This window comes from Pelodiscus sinensis, chromosome 11 (assembly GCF_049634645.1).
Source record: "Pelodiscus sinensis isolate JC-2024 chromosome 11, ASM4963464v1, whole genome shotgun sequence".
NCBI lineage: Eukaryota > Metazoa > Chordata > Testudines > Trionychidae > Pelodiscus > Pelodiscus sinensis.
In genome coordinates this window covers 14,795,961-14,809,636 of record NC_134721.1, presented here as the reverse complement: position 1 = coordinate 14,809,636, position 13,676 = coordinate 14,795,961, and the positions used below count along the sequence as shown (strand labels likewise).

The following is a 13,676-nucleotide window of genomic DNA, read 5'->3' as shown; positions in this document are numbered from 1 at the left end:
GAACTAACTTAGTTCGAATTAGTTAATTTGAACTAAGCTAATTCGAACTAACGCGTCTAGAACTAAAAACTAGTTCGAAATAGTGTTTTGCTAATTCGAACTAGCATGTCCACATTAAGTGGACCCTGAACCAGGCTTAAGGATGGCCGGAAGCAGTGCCGGCAGGGCATCAGAGGAGGACTTAGAGCGTGGAGATGCTGTCTCGGGCTAGCCGAAGGCTGCGCTTAAAGGGTCCCGACCCCCACCCCGGACAGACAGTTCTCAGGGGTGCCCCGCTTGCAAAGCAGTCCTGGCTTGGAGTGCCCTGAGTACCCACACTGGGCACATCACAGCACTCGGCCATCAGCCCGGCTGCACTTGCCGCAGGCTGCCATCTGGGGAGAGGGGGCAATTGGGGGGCTGCAGGAGAGCTTCCACACCCAGAAGCCCGCAGAGCCAGCCCAGTCCTCCCCATCGGGGGCTCATACCCCATTCCTCCCTCACCTCCTTCCACTTACCCTTCCCTAGCCCCTTTTCTTGATGTACAAAATAAAGGACAATTGTGTTCAAAAATTGAATCTGTCTTTATTGAACAAAACTGGGGGAGACTGGGAAAAGGAGGTGGGAGAGGGGAAGAGAGAGGGTGGGAGAGGGGAGGGCAACTACAATGATCAGGGGTTGGGAACAGGTCCCATATGAAGAGAGGCTAAAGAGACTGGGACTTTTCAGCTTAGAAAAGAGGAGACGGAGGGGGGACAGGATAGAGGTCTCCAAAAGCAGGAGTTGGGTGGAGAGGGTGCATACAGAAAAGTTCTTCATTAGTTCCCATAAAGAAGGACTAGAGGACACCAAAGGAAAGGAATGGGTAGCAGGCTTCAAACTAGTAACAGAAAGTTGTTCTTCACAAAGCAAAGAGTCAACCTGTGGAACTCCTTGCTGCAGGAGGCTGTGAAGGCTAGAACTAGAACAGAGTTTAAAGGGATGTGAGATCAAGTCATGAAGGTTGGGTCCATGGAGTGCTATTAGCCAGGGGGTAGGAGTGGTATCCCTGCCCAAGGTTTGTGGAAGGCTGGAGAGGGATGGCACGAGACAAATGGCTTGGTCACTGTCTTTGGTCCATCCCCTCCAGGGTCCCTAGGGTTGGCCGCTGTTGGCAGACAGGCTACTGGGCTAGATGGACCTTTGGTCTGACCCAGGACGGCCATTGTAAGCTCAGGGGTCAGGGGTCTCAGTGGACCCCCTTGATTTTCATGCACGCCTGCTCCTGGGTGGCCAGGCTGGCAGCTCTCCTGCCCTAGATGGCCACTTTCCTGTGCCTAGTGCGGAGATCGTGGACAAGGTCCACGATGTCCGCACTAGCCCAGGCGGGTGCCCGCCTCTTGCGGTCCCGGGCAAGCTCCCGGGAGCTGCCAGCCTGGTCCCGGGAAGAGGGGGAGGGCTGGGGGGCATCGGGTGGGTGGCTCAATCCGTGCCAGGTGCAGGGTCTGCTGGCTGGGTGCTGGCAGGCTTGCACCTGGCACGGGCACCGTAGCCAGCCCGTGCCCCTTTAAGGGGTCCGGGGCCGGGAGGGGGGCAGTAGAGTTTCCCTGGTGTTGGCCAGAGTGGCCACCAGGGCAAGCTGGAGAGGGCTAGCCTCCCACTAGTTCGAATTAAGGGTCTACACAGCCCTTAATTCGAACTAGTAAGTTCGAACTAGGCTTAATCCTCGTGGAATGAGGATTACCTAGTTCGAACGAAGCGCTCCGTTAGTTCGAATTAAGTTCGAACTAACGGAGCGCTAGTGTAGTGCCTATGAAAGTTAGTTCGAACTAACGTCTGTTAGTTCGAACTAACTTTGTAGTGTAGACATACCCCGAGTGGTATCCTTCCTGTCTTAGCAATCTATCTATTGACTTTTATTTTTATCTGCTTTAGTTTAAGTACCCATTCTCCAGATACTTAATGATGCTCTGTCTCACACACGCCTTCCTTTTTTCTTTTTCTCTCCCCTCCCCTTCCCCTCTCCTATTTATTTCGAGTTTTCATATCCCCTACTCATAACTCCAGTCATCTGAAGAAGTGGGCTGTGCCCATGAAAGCTCATGATACCATCTACATGTTTTGTTAGTCTATAAAGTGCTACCAGACCATTTGTTGTTTTTTTCTGTAACAGACTAACTTGGCTGCCCCCTGAAGCTTCTAGTATTTAAGGGTGTGTCTAGACTACAGGGACTTGTCGACAAAAGTGGACTTTTGTCGAAAAAACTATACCTGCGTCTACACTGCCACTGAGTTCTGTCGACATAATGTCGACAGAACTCAGCAGTTTTGTCGACAGCTGTAAACCTCATTCAACGAGGAATAACGCCTTTTGTTGATAGAGTTCTGTCGACAGAAGGAGTTATTGCATTTGCACTGTCCTTTGCGTCTACACTGTCATTTCGACAAAGCGGGTTGCTTTGTCGACAGAACTGGATGCAGTCTAAACGCTCTTTGTTGACAGAAGCTTTGTCGACAGTATCTGTCGACAAAACTTTTGTCTACAAAAGCCTGTAGTCTAGACGTACCCTAAGAGTTAATCACAGACATAAGACACATGGTATCATGTATGTTATGATAGCATCTTACAGTAAAAAAAAAAAAAAAATCCCCCCCCCCCCCCCCCCCCCCCCGGACACACACACAAGGAAAGCAAAGGGTTTGTCATGTGCTTTTGGTTGAGAAATATAAGTACTTACTATAATTATATCAATTTGGTACATTTTCTAATAATAAAATAGGACAGCTGGATAATGGGAATACATGCCTTTGGAAAGCAACATAACATATTTTAGTGTCTCAAAGCAGAGAAATTGATGGAAGGCTACATCTTTCATGTTTAATTATCCTTTCCTGATGTAATGAGAATGCCAAACAACTGTGGTGTCACTGATATGCCAGCGGAGGGGGGGAAAATCCACAAAAGAATAAATAAATACAACAAAAGCCAGCCTTTCCTGACAACTTTGTCAACCACTTTTGGTGCTTCGGAAACGAGGTATGCCTGGATTATCTACAGCAAGCAGGCCAATTTGAATTTCATTTTCTTTTTTTCACTATTCATAGAGGCAGATAACTCAGTTTAAAAGAGTAACACTGTTAGAACCAGATTTTAATCTCTGAGGGCATGCATTGCAATAGAACATTTCACTGAGCAATACTGCAAGTAAGTGACAAGTCTGATTTTCCATATCAAATACTCTGGAGTGTTCCTCTTTTCAGGATGTGAACCTTTGACCCACTAAAAACAACCTGAAAAGTGGTAACAACCTTAGTTATAGTTCCATAAAGATGTATTTCTCATCTTTAAAAAGAAAAAGGATTAAAGGAATATGCTTTTTCTCGGTATTAGCTACTCGTATTGAACTATTGATGTGAAAAACCTTTAAAAACAACCAATAGTGACGTGAAGTTACTTTCATGAGGAAATTTTGAGTCTTTCTATGAAACTCAAGGTGAAGTTTCAGGGTCTAAGTTTCGAAAATGGTCGGAACATTTTCAACATTGAATGTCTGCCAAATAAATGTTATCTTTGAAAACTGGTCAGATTATGCCAGCCATGGGTGGTGGGTGAACCTAAGGCTGGGGAAGGCAACCCCCCCCCCCAGCCCTGCCTCTTCCACCCAAGGCCCTGGCCCCTTCAGGAGCCAAGCCCCCCACCACCAGAGGGCAGGGCTCCAGTTCCCCTTCCCCTTCCCCTTGAAAGTCATCCCCATTGCAGGGGTAGGTCTCCAAGTCCCCCTCCCTGGCCCTGCTTGTGAGCCTCCCCAACTCCAGAGCATGGGAAGGGTGGCACATGGCCCCAGCCTCAGTATGGCAGAAGCCCGAGGGCAGCCCAGGAGCCATGCTGAAGCAGGGGGAGAATGTGGGTGGGGCCACACTTGGCAGTTTAGAAAGGCAATGCCTTCCCCCCTACTTTTATACCTGACACCCAGGATGCCCACCTCAAAATGATATTACCAAGGATAAAAAGTTTAAAACAAAAAGCGGAATTAGCATTCGTGAATGGAAACAAATCAGCAGGTCTGGAGACCAAAACCCTCTATTTACTCAAAGAAAAGGTAGGAGCACAGACAATGGTAGAACAAGCTTCCCAGCATGGGAAAAGTTATTTACTTGTACCCATAATATAAGAACTAGGGGTCCCCAAATGAAATTAATAGGCAGAAGGTTTAAAACAAACAAAAGGAAGTTTTTCTTTACACAGCACACATTCAATCTGTGGAACTCCTTGCCAGAGAATGTTGTGAAGACCAGGACTTTAACAGGGCTCAAAAAGGAGTTACATAGATTCATTGAATCCATCAATGACTATTAGCCAGGATGGGTAGGAATGGTGTCCCTTGCCTCTGTTTGTCTGGAAATGGATGACAGGAGAGGGATTATCACATGATGATTACCTATTGTGTTCCCTCCCTCTGGGGCTTCTGGTATTGGCTACTCTCGGCAGACAGGATACTGGGCTAGATGGATCTTTGGTCTGACCCAGTATAGCTGTTCTTATGGTATTAGTTCTTATTGAACTAAGGTCACCAAATTCATCATGTTTACTTACTATACTCTAATGTAGGTTATGACAGCTGTGCAGCAATGACATGCTGTATTGTTCTGGTGGTGAACACAGATTTGGTTTAGAGGTCAATCCAGCCTCCATGGCTGATAGAGCTTGTCACACAAAGAATAACCATGCTTAGTACCAGTGAAGGAGAGAGACCGATGAATCACTCTTGAGCAAGCAGTCCCTCTGTAGAAGACACCAACATTCTCCAGAAAAGGCTGTGTCTAGAAACTGATTGGTAACTCTGGCTATGTCTAGACTACAGGCTTCTTTTGCAAGAGATCTTCCACTAAAACTTCTTGCAAAAGAACGTGATTGCAGTGTGGATGTTCCGCAAGTTTTGTGGGAAAAACGGCCGTTTTTCTGACAAAACTCTATAGTGTAGACATGACACAGAGTTTTGAAGACTGTTGGGGGTGTAAAGAAAGGACACCTGTGTGTGTGTGTGTGCACGTGTGCACTTTCACTCACATACCCACACACGTGTATTCTGAAGGTTTCAAAAAAGAAACAAAATGAAAATAAATCCAAACCCATGAGCATTATTAAGCAGTGTTTTCTTACTTAAAAAAACAAACAACCCCCCCCCAAAAAACATAATTCCACTTCACTCCCAAAATTAGTAAATCTAATGTAACTTAGTCTACTCACAAGTTGAATATGAGTCAACAGTGTGACGTGTTGCAAAAAAAGCAAATATGATTCTAGGTTGTATCAACAGCTGTGTTGTAAGCAAAACTTGTGAAGTCATTCTGCCGCTCCACTCTGCACTAGTTAGGCCTCAGCTGGAGTACTGTGTCCAGTTCTGGGCGCCACATTTCAAGAAAGATGTGGAGAAATTGGAAAGGGTACAGAGAAGAGCGACAAGAATGATTAAAGGTCTAGAGAACATGACCTATGAAGCCAGGCTTCATGAACTGGGCTTGTTTAGTTTGGAAAAAAGAAGATTAAGGGGGAACATGATAGCGGTTTTCAAATATCTAAAAGGGTGTCACAAGGAGGAAGGAGAAAATTTGTTCCTCTTGGTTTCTGAGGACAGGACAAGGAGTAATGGCCTTAAAGTGCAGCAAGGGAGGTTTAGATTGGACATTAGGAAAAAATTCCTAACTGTCAGGGTGGTCAAATATTGGAATAAATTGCCAAGGGAGGTGGTGGAATCTCCCTCTCTGGAGATATTTAAGAACAGGTTAGATAGACATCTGTCAGGGATGGTGTAGACGGAGGTTGGTCCTGCCTTGAGGGTGGGGGGCTGGACTCAATGACCTCTCGAGGTCCCTTCCAGTCCTATGATTCTATGATTCTATATTTTGCAACTGCAAGCTCATTTCATTTCCTAAAGCCTGACACAATTTGAATGATGGAGCTGAGTTTCTAACAGATGATCATATATCTACAGACACTTCTGGTAGGATTAGAGGTACTAACACAAGGTTAATAGCAGGCTCATGCGCTTGAAATTTTACATTTACATTGTGCTCAGAAAAATTCCTGTGATTTGATTATAATAATAAGAGATACAGATGGTTGTTTCAGAGGGAAGAATTGGTCAGGCACTGATATGGTTAATCACCAACTGTTTTCAGTGTAGTGTTTCTACCAAAACCCCTTCTAAAACCTGCCCTTAACCAGCTAAGAGCAATTACCAATGATTAATGAAGGGCAGCACATAGCTCTCATAATAAATCACAAATCATAACAACCAGAATGCCTCATAGGAGTGTTAGGTTTGCAGCTATTTGTAGGGAAAAGCAAATAAATTGCTTTACAATTGCTTTCTGTGTGTTACCATGCCCGTCTCCTTTCCACAATGCATGTTTTCATTTCCCCCCACTTCTTAGTCACGATCAATATGCCCTACTCAGAAAGATTTTATTTTATTTCAAATTGCACTCTTTGAGCACAACTACTGGCAAAATAAAATAATTTAAAAACATTAAAAAACAAAGCCATCCTAACAAAATGTTTACTACATATTGCTTGTGCTGCAATAAAGAAAAAAAAAAGGAAAGTTGACATGCTGTTTACCATAAAATGTAAGCTGTCCTCGTGCCACATTCTTTCCTCTCACGTTTTCAGCCACACATTCGTACAAACCAGAATCTTCCTGCTGAAAGTTAGGAATTTCGAGAACGCCACTCGATTTGTGTCTCCTGGCTTTCCTGGGTATTTGTTTACCATCTGCTCTTCTCCAACTAATAGTAGGAACTGGGCTAAGAAGAAGAATAAAGCAAAAGAATCTCATAATAAAAGCTACATTATGTTACTGGGCTATTAATTCTTATTTTAAATTGTAAAACCAGTAGAAGTTCTGTTTCTCTAAAATCAATAATTTGTGTTCATACACTATATATATATGGCAATGAATTCAAACTGCAGGCAGCACATCCAATCCTCAGATAAGCCACTCCCTACCTCCCCTTCTGAGGTCTAGAACCTTGAGTCATTAGCTCCAAATGCACAGGTCTGTACCATGTGAGATGAAGAGATATTCAACAGCTGGCTACAATAATAGGTCCTTTATTCTCTCTGTGGGCCAGGAACTAGAGGGGTGGTTACACATGCACATTCACCTCAACTTGATGTACAGGTTAAACCTCTCTAGTCTGGCACTCTATGGTTCAGCAAAATCTGTAGTAGGCCCGTACATAGGAATTTCTGTGTGTGTATGTGTGTGTGTGGAGGGTGAGAGCTGTGGGAGGAGCTGGTGGCTGCTCCACTCCCACCCCCACGCCCACCCCCACGCCCGAGCCCTGCCCCCGATCTCTCTCCTGCGGGAGGAAGGGAGGAATCAACCACAGGCTTCCCCTGGCTAGCCAGGGCACAGGGGAAGGAGGCTGGCAGCACGCCGCCTCTGCTTTCTCCTGGCTGGCTGGAGCCCAGGGGAGGGAAGCGAGACTGCACACCACCTCTGCCTTTCCCAGAGTGGCCAGAATTGGCCCTATGGCAGACCATGAAGGACCACGGGAGGTGTGTTTGCCTGCATGTGTAACCACCACCACCAGGCGGATTGAAACCTGGGACCTCTGAAGTGGAGTATAGGAGCCTCTACCCTCTGAGCTAAAAGCCAGCTGGATCCCAGCCCATGCTATAGAAGTCTCTTGATCTTAACTGTTTCTGTAGTCTAGGTACCACTTGCCTTACTCAGTAACCACACAGGGGCTATGTCTACACTGGTGGCTTCTTGCACAAGAACATCATGCGCAAGGGGTCTTGTGCAAGAAAACGTCCACATTGCCATGTGCGAGCTGTGCTTTTGCACAAGAGTGCCCATGGCAGTGTGGACGCTCTCTTGTGCAAGAAAGCTCTGATGGCCATTTTAGCCATAGGGCTTTCTTGCACAAGAAATCCCTGCTGAGCATCCACACTGCTCTCTTGCGTAAGAGCTCCTGCGCAAGAGGGCTTACACCTGTTAAAAAAGAGCATAGCTCTTGCTCAAGAAGACCTCTCTTACCACACCATACTGTAAATTTTTTTTCACAGGAGTGGTTAGGCAGCGTGGACACTCTGCGGATTTTTGCGCAAGAATGGCCATACTTGCACAAGAAGCCACGAGTGTAGACACAGCCACTGTGTGTGGGTTACATACTTCCCCTAGATGAGAAAGTATGTCCCGAGCTTCAGGGACCCAGTTGAGATCCTGGACAAGCTCCCGCTTGTAACCACCACCGGGCAGATTTGAACCTGGGAATCTCTGAAGCTTAGTATAAGAGCCTCTACCCTCTGAGTCAACAGCCAACTGGCTCACAGCCCATGCTGTAGAGGTCTCTTGATCTTAACTGTTGCTGTGGTCTAGGTTCCACTTGCATTGCTCAGTATCCACACTAAGTGTGTGGGTTACACATGCTCCAGCATGATTTTAGTTAGCCAGATGTTCACTTATCATGAGTGTAGCCAACTTTCCAATGGTCCCATAAAGTTTGTTTACATTTAACAGTGTTCTCAGTATTCTGTGCTGTTATTTAGCTCTAATTTACCCCTAAATGTCTTCTAAGGGAGTATCGAGACTACACCTCTCTATTGACAGAGAGATGTAAATTAGGCACGTCAAAATTGCTAATGAAGCCAGGATTTAAATATCCCATGTCTCATTAGCATAAACATGGCCACCACTTTTTTCGAAATGGAGGTTTTTTTTTAAAAAAAACAGCAGTCTAGACATGGATCTGTCGAAAATAAAGCCTTTTTTGACAGATCCTGTATTCCTCAAAAAATGAGGTTTACAGGATCTGTCGAAAAACGCTTTATTTTTGACAGATCCGCATCTACACTACCGTTTTTTTCGAAAAAACCCTTTGTTTCAAAAAAAAGTGGTGGCCTTGTTCATGCTAGTTTGGCACTGGTCAGGTCAGGAGGGTGCTGGACTAGAGGGATTCAACTTGATTTATGTATAGTGCTAAGTGAGAGCTGGTTACCATCTTGTAAACATTTCAACAGGTACTTCACAGGCTTAATTTTCATTCTTTGATTTGATCACCAAAACGCTCAAATGTATATTCCTAATACTTCTTTTGGAAAGTGAACAGCGTTATTCTTTTGATTTTATGTATCCATGGGCCTAAACTGAAACTCCCACTGAAATTCAGAGGGAGCAGGTTTGGGTCCCTTGTAGGCCTAGTATTGGCCTGATTAAGATAACCATTTCTCTGGTCAGCTTCCTCTGTTTCATATATGATGGCCTGTCTTTCCCCAGGGTGAATATTTTGCCCAGGAACCAGAGCAATTTGGTCACTGATTGCATAATTAATTTTTAATTGGTCTATCAGCTAGGCCATTATTCACATTGTTTGCAGTGGCCTGGAGAGAAAAGTCAATGTCCTAGAAACTGACTTTATTCACAGAGTTTCCATTTCAGCACACACACTGAGCAAGCACCAACAACTCTACTTTCCCATCCTCCCCATGTATTAATTGTGTAAATGTACATTAATTGCAACACATGACACTTTTCACAGCCTCTTAGGTGCCAAAAGAAACTTAGTAACAGAATATATTCACTTAGCAATCACACTTTTGATGGCAGGTTAAGCTAAGACAAGTCTCTTACATGTAAAGGAAATCAGCAAATAGCTATACCACAAATAAAACAAATGATTAAAAAACACACTATAATATATATTACTGTTAGACTGATGCAAGCTAAAGTAATAATAATGAACCAAAACTTACTTTCCCAAGGCAAAGCATTCCAGTTTCACAGTTGCTCCTTTTGCAGAAGGAACAGTTTCTGGGAACTGCACTTCTATTTTTGGCTCATATTCACCCATCACCCCTGTGAACATATAATAGATGCTAAAGTGCGGCTGAATTTTTGTAATATATTCTCAAGTGTTTCTGCATTATCACAGAGCTGTTCTATACATCATTACTTGCCCAATTAATCTGCTCATTTAAAACAGGGCCTGTCTTTAACAGCTGAGCACTGTGGGCTCTCTTCCCATTTACTGCCAGAGGAAAAATCTCCATCACAGCTCCCCTCCATCTGCCTAAGATTAAATTTCTTCATGGTTCCATTACTTTTTTCTTTTGAATATTCAATTCTTTTGCAGGTATCATGTAAAATAATGAAAGATAATACAGTCAGATTACCACCTTTTGGAAAATGTAATGCAGAACAAATAGCCACTACACAAATTTTTAAAAGCACTGGAGGCTAATCAGGGCTCCTATTAACTTCAAGGATTTAAATGCGCAGAGTGCGTATACTGTACTAGTAATTTCTTGATCTGTAACTATCTTATTAAATCATGTATCATGACAGGGTTTTTATGAAATTGTTTAAAAATTTGTGCACATAAAAAGCTATTATATTTATGATAAATTGCCACATTTTGGTGGATTGCAGAGCCTTAAAACTGGTACATATAATTTCACTGATAGTGATTATAAACTAATTGATGACTGTAGTTTAAATCTTAACTGTTTTTCCCTGGGAACTCAACATACAAAAGAGGAGAACTGGCTGTTCAAGAAGACAATCCTGCAGTTTTGGGGATAGAGAACAGCACACCTGATGAAGAAAAATGACTACTAACAGAACAGACTGATTCAGAATTTAGGAAGCGTAGGTTCCCACAGAGTTGGTAAATCAAAGGTATTGAAGTAGCTCTGGTGGTCCTTTTTCTTTGCTCTAGTGCCATGTGTGTGTCATTGCTTTATAAAAGTCTGGTATGGTGCAAGTTTAATGAGAGCAAGAAGAAGCTAGGAAGGCTATTTGCTTTGTGTTTTCACAGTGGGATTGTTTTATATCTAAAAATGCCTAGGCTAGGTGTGTGGGGGCTAAGTTTTGCATCAAATCCATCTTTACTCTTTGACCTATATATTATGTGTTCTGATACAACAATACATTATATAACATTCCTTCAATCCAGTTCAAATGAGCATTTTCTCTATATTACATAAAAAGCATCTGCCATATAAATTTGATCATCTGAATAAAGTATATTTGTTAACAATATTAATACTAACACTTACTATGAAAACAACATAAAAAGAGTCATACTGGGTCAGACCAAAGGTCTATCTAGCCCAGTATCCTGTTTGCCGACAGTGGCCAATGCCAGATGCCCCAGCGGGAGTAAACAGAACAGTTAATCATCATGTCAACCCTCTCCTTTCATCCATTTCCAGACAAACAGAGGCTAGGGACAGCATTCCTACCCATGCTGGCTAATGGCCATTGATGGACCTAACCTCCATGAATTTATCTAGCACTTTTTTGAAGCCTGTTCAAGTCCTAGTCTTCACAACATCCTCTGTCAAGGGGTTTCACAGGTTGACTATGAGCTGCGTGAAGAAAAACTTTCTTTTGTTTGTTTTAAATCTGCTCTTATTAATTTCATTTGGTGACCCTTAGTTCTTATAGGAATAAGTAAATAACTTTTCCTTATTTACTTTTTCCACTTCAGTCATGATTTTATAGACTTCTATCTTACCCCTCCTTAGTCTTCTCTTTTCTAAGATGAAAAGTCCCAGTCTTTTTAATCTCCCTTCATATGGGACCCATTTCAAATCTGTAATCATTTTTGTTGCCCTTTTCAGAATGTTTTCCAATGCCAATATATCTCTTTTGAGATGAAGCAACCATTTCTGTACACACTATTTAACCATGTGTACCATGGTTTTATATAGAGGCAATAAGATATTTTCTGTCATTCTTTATTCTTTTTTTAATGATTCCTAACATTCTGTTTGCTTTTTTAACTACCGCTGCACACTGAGTGAATGTTTTCAAAGAACTATCCACAATGACTCCAAGATCTCTCTGTTGAGTAGTTATAGCTAAATTAGTCCTCATCATATTGTATGTAGAGTTGGGATTATGTTTTCCAATGTGCATTAATTTACATTTATCAACATTAAATTTCATTTGCCATTTTGTTGCCCAATCACTTAGTTTGGTGAGATCTTTTGGAAGCTCTTCACGATCTGCTTTGGTCTTAACTATCTTGAGCAGTTTAGTATTAACAAGACACATACATGTATCAGGGAACTCATAAACATTTCTATTCATAAGCATTGGCACTATTCTAAGCATTTCAGTATGAATTATTAGACCCAATAGTTTTCAGTCTTTGGAGATTACATTATGGATGGGGCTGACAGTGCTGTTCATTATTAAGTCTGCCTGACACATTTCAATATAAGACCCTGTTTTTAGTTGCTTAAAATCTGGCCAAATTAACTGTTTGGATGGACATTTTCTCTTCTGGATGTCTGCCTCATGATGATTTTGCTGTGTTTGTTAAAAATATCAGCCAAAATAGGTTTGCTGTTTCCAAAAAAGAAGTCTTTCATTTTTTGGATGATAAAAATATTTTGGTGACCTTTAATTTGAACAGCTCTAGTGCCATCATGCATCGGAGAAGAAACTTGAAATTTGCAGAAGCATGACCTTTGTGCTGGGATGTGCTGTTTGCTGTGCCCATGGAAATCTACCAACATTTGGCCAACTTGAAGGCCTCTGAAATATCGGCCTTCACACATGCTTCATTAAAGACTTAGGCCATGTCTTCACTAAGTGGAAGATCAATGCTGCTGCAGGCACTTCCATCTGTGGCTGGTATTCCTGCTCCTGAAAGGAGTAATGGGAGCATTGTCTGCTGTGGTCACGGTGGGGAAACTTGCATCCAGCTATATAATTAATATGGCTGGAGTTGCGTATCGTGATTCATCCTTCCCCTTTAGCGTAGACCTAGTCTTTTGAAATGTGCAAGTCTGCCTGTCTTGATATCTTTGATGAAGACAGTCAATTTTGACTCAGAGAAGTCAGAACTCCATTTCCTTCCTCTTGTAGCTTACCGTTCAACACATTCAAATCTCTAAAATCTCTAAATATTCCATCTTCTCTGAGCATGCACAAGACTTCTGCAGCTCCTACTGCTGCTCAGACTGTGCCAGAACCATCCCCCTGTATGAGCACACACCATCCAGACCACAGGATCTCAGCTGCTCTGACCTGGGGCAGGATTGAGGATTGGAACTGAGAGCAGTTCAATGCGCTTTCAATGCCATCTTCTGGTATAACCCATGTGCCTGGTAGGGACAGATCCTATAAAGAGATTTATCAAAGTGGTGGTGGCGGCGATGGTGGATAGGAATGAGTGGTATCATCATTGCTAAGCAGATGGACAATTAGCACTCCACATCCAGAAGTTTTTGGAACTGGATGCGGTAGTTTTGGGCATTCTCAATAGTCTCCTTGTTGCTATACTCAGGCTACATGGGGGCAAGTAGTTAAGGCAGTTGTTTTGCAAAAGACCACATGAGCACAGAGTAGGTGCTGAGAAACTGAGCTACAGGAGCAGAAAGTGGCCTGTTTTTCCTGTGAAGCATTTTACAGCATGTTAGTGAGATCATTAACTCTCCTACTTGGAAGCCTGGCTGTGTTAATTATAGTAAAAGGAAACTGGCATGGAAAACTATGTCTTTTGTTTTAATTGTATAATTCAAATTTTTAATTTTAGCTAAACTGTTTTAGTTTAACTGTTAACTAGTATGATTCAATGACATTTCTTTTTATAGATGTGATAATATAGAACGAGTCATTTGTTTTTCTATTCTGAGTTTTGTTTTTTCTTGTAACTAGATTTTAAAAATCTATATATTTAACTGGTGGCTGGTT

At 42.7% G+C, this 13,676-nt stretch overlaps 1 protein-coding gene across 17 annotated transcripts in view; it reads right to left on the bottom strand.

Moving 5' to 3' along the window:
• LOC102454172 (contactin-4) overlaps positions 1-13,676 on the bottom strand; it is a 731,510-nt gene that overhangs the window by 141,352 nt on the left and 576,482 nt on the right. For all 17 annotated transcript variants that reach the window (XM_075938683.1, XM_075938679.1, XM_075938672.1 and 14 more), the window contains 2 exons: positions 9,722-9,824; positions 6,581-6,765 (listed from right to left, as the gene is read on the bottom strand). In XM_075938683.1, coding sequence (XP_075794798.1) covers positions 6,581-6,765; positions 9,722-9,824 — 288 coding nt within the window. The remainder of the gene's footprint in view (positions 1-6,580; positions 6,766-9,721; positions 9,825-13,676) is intronic.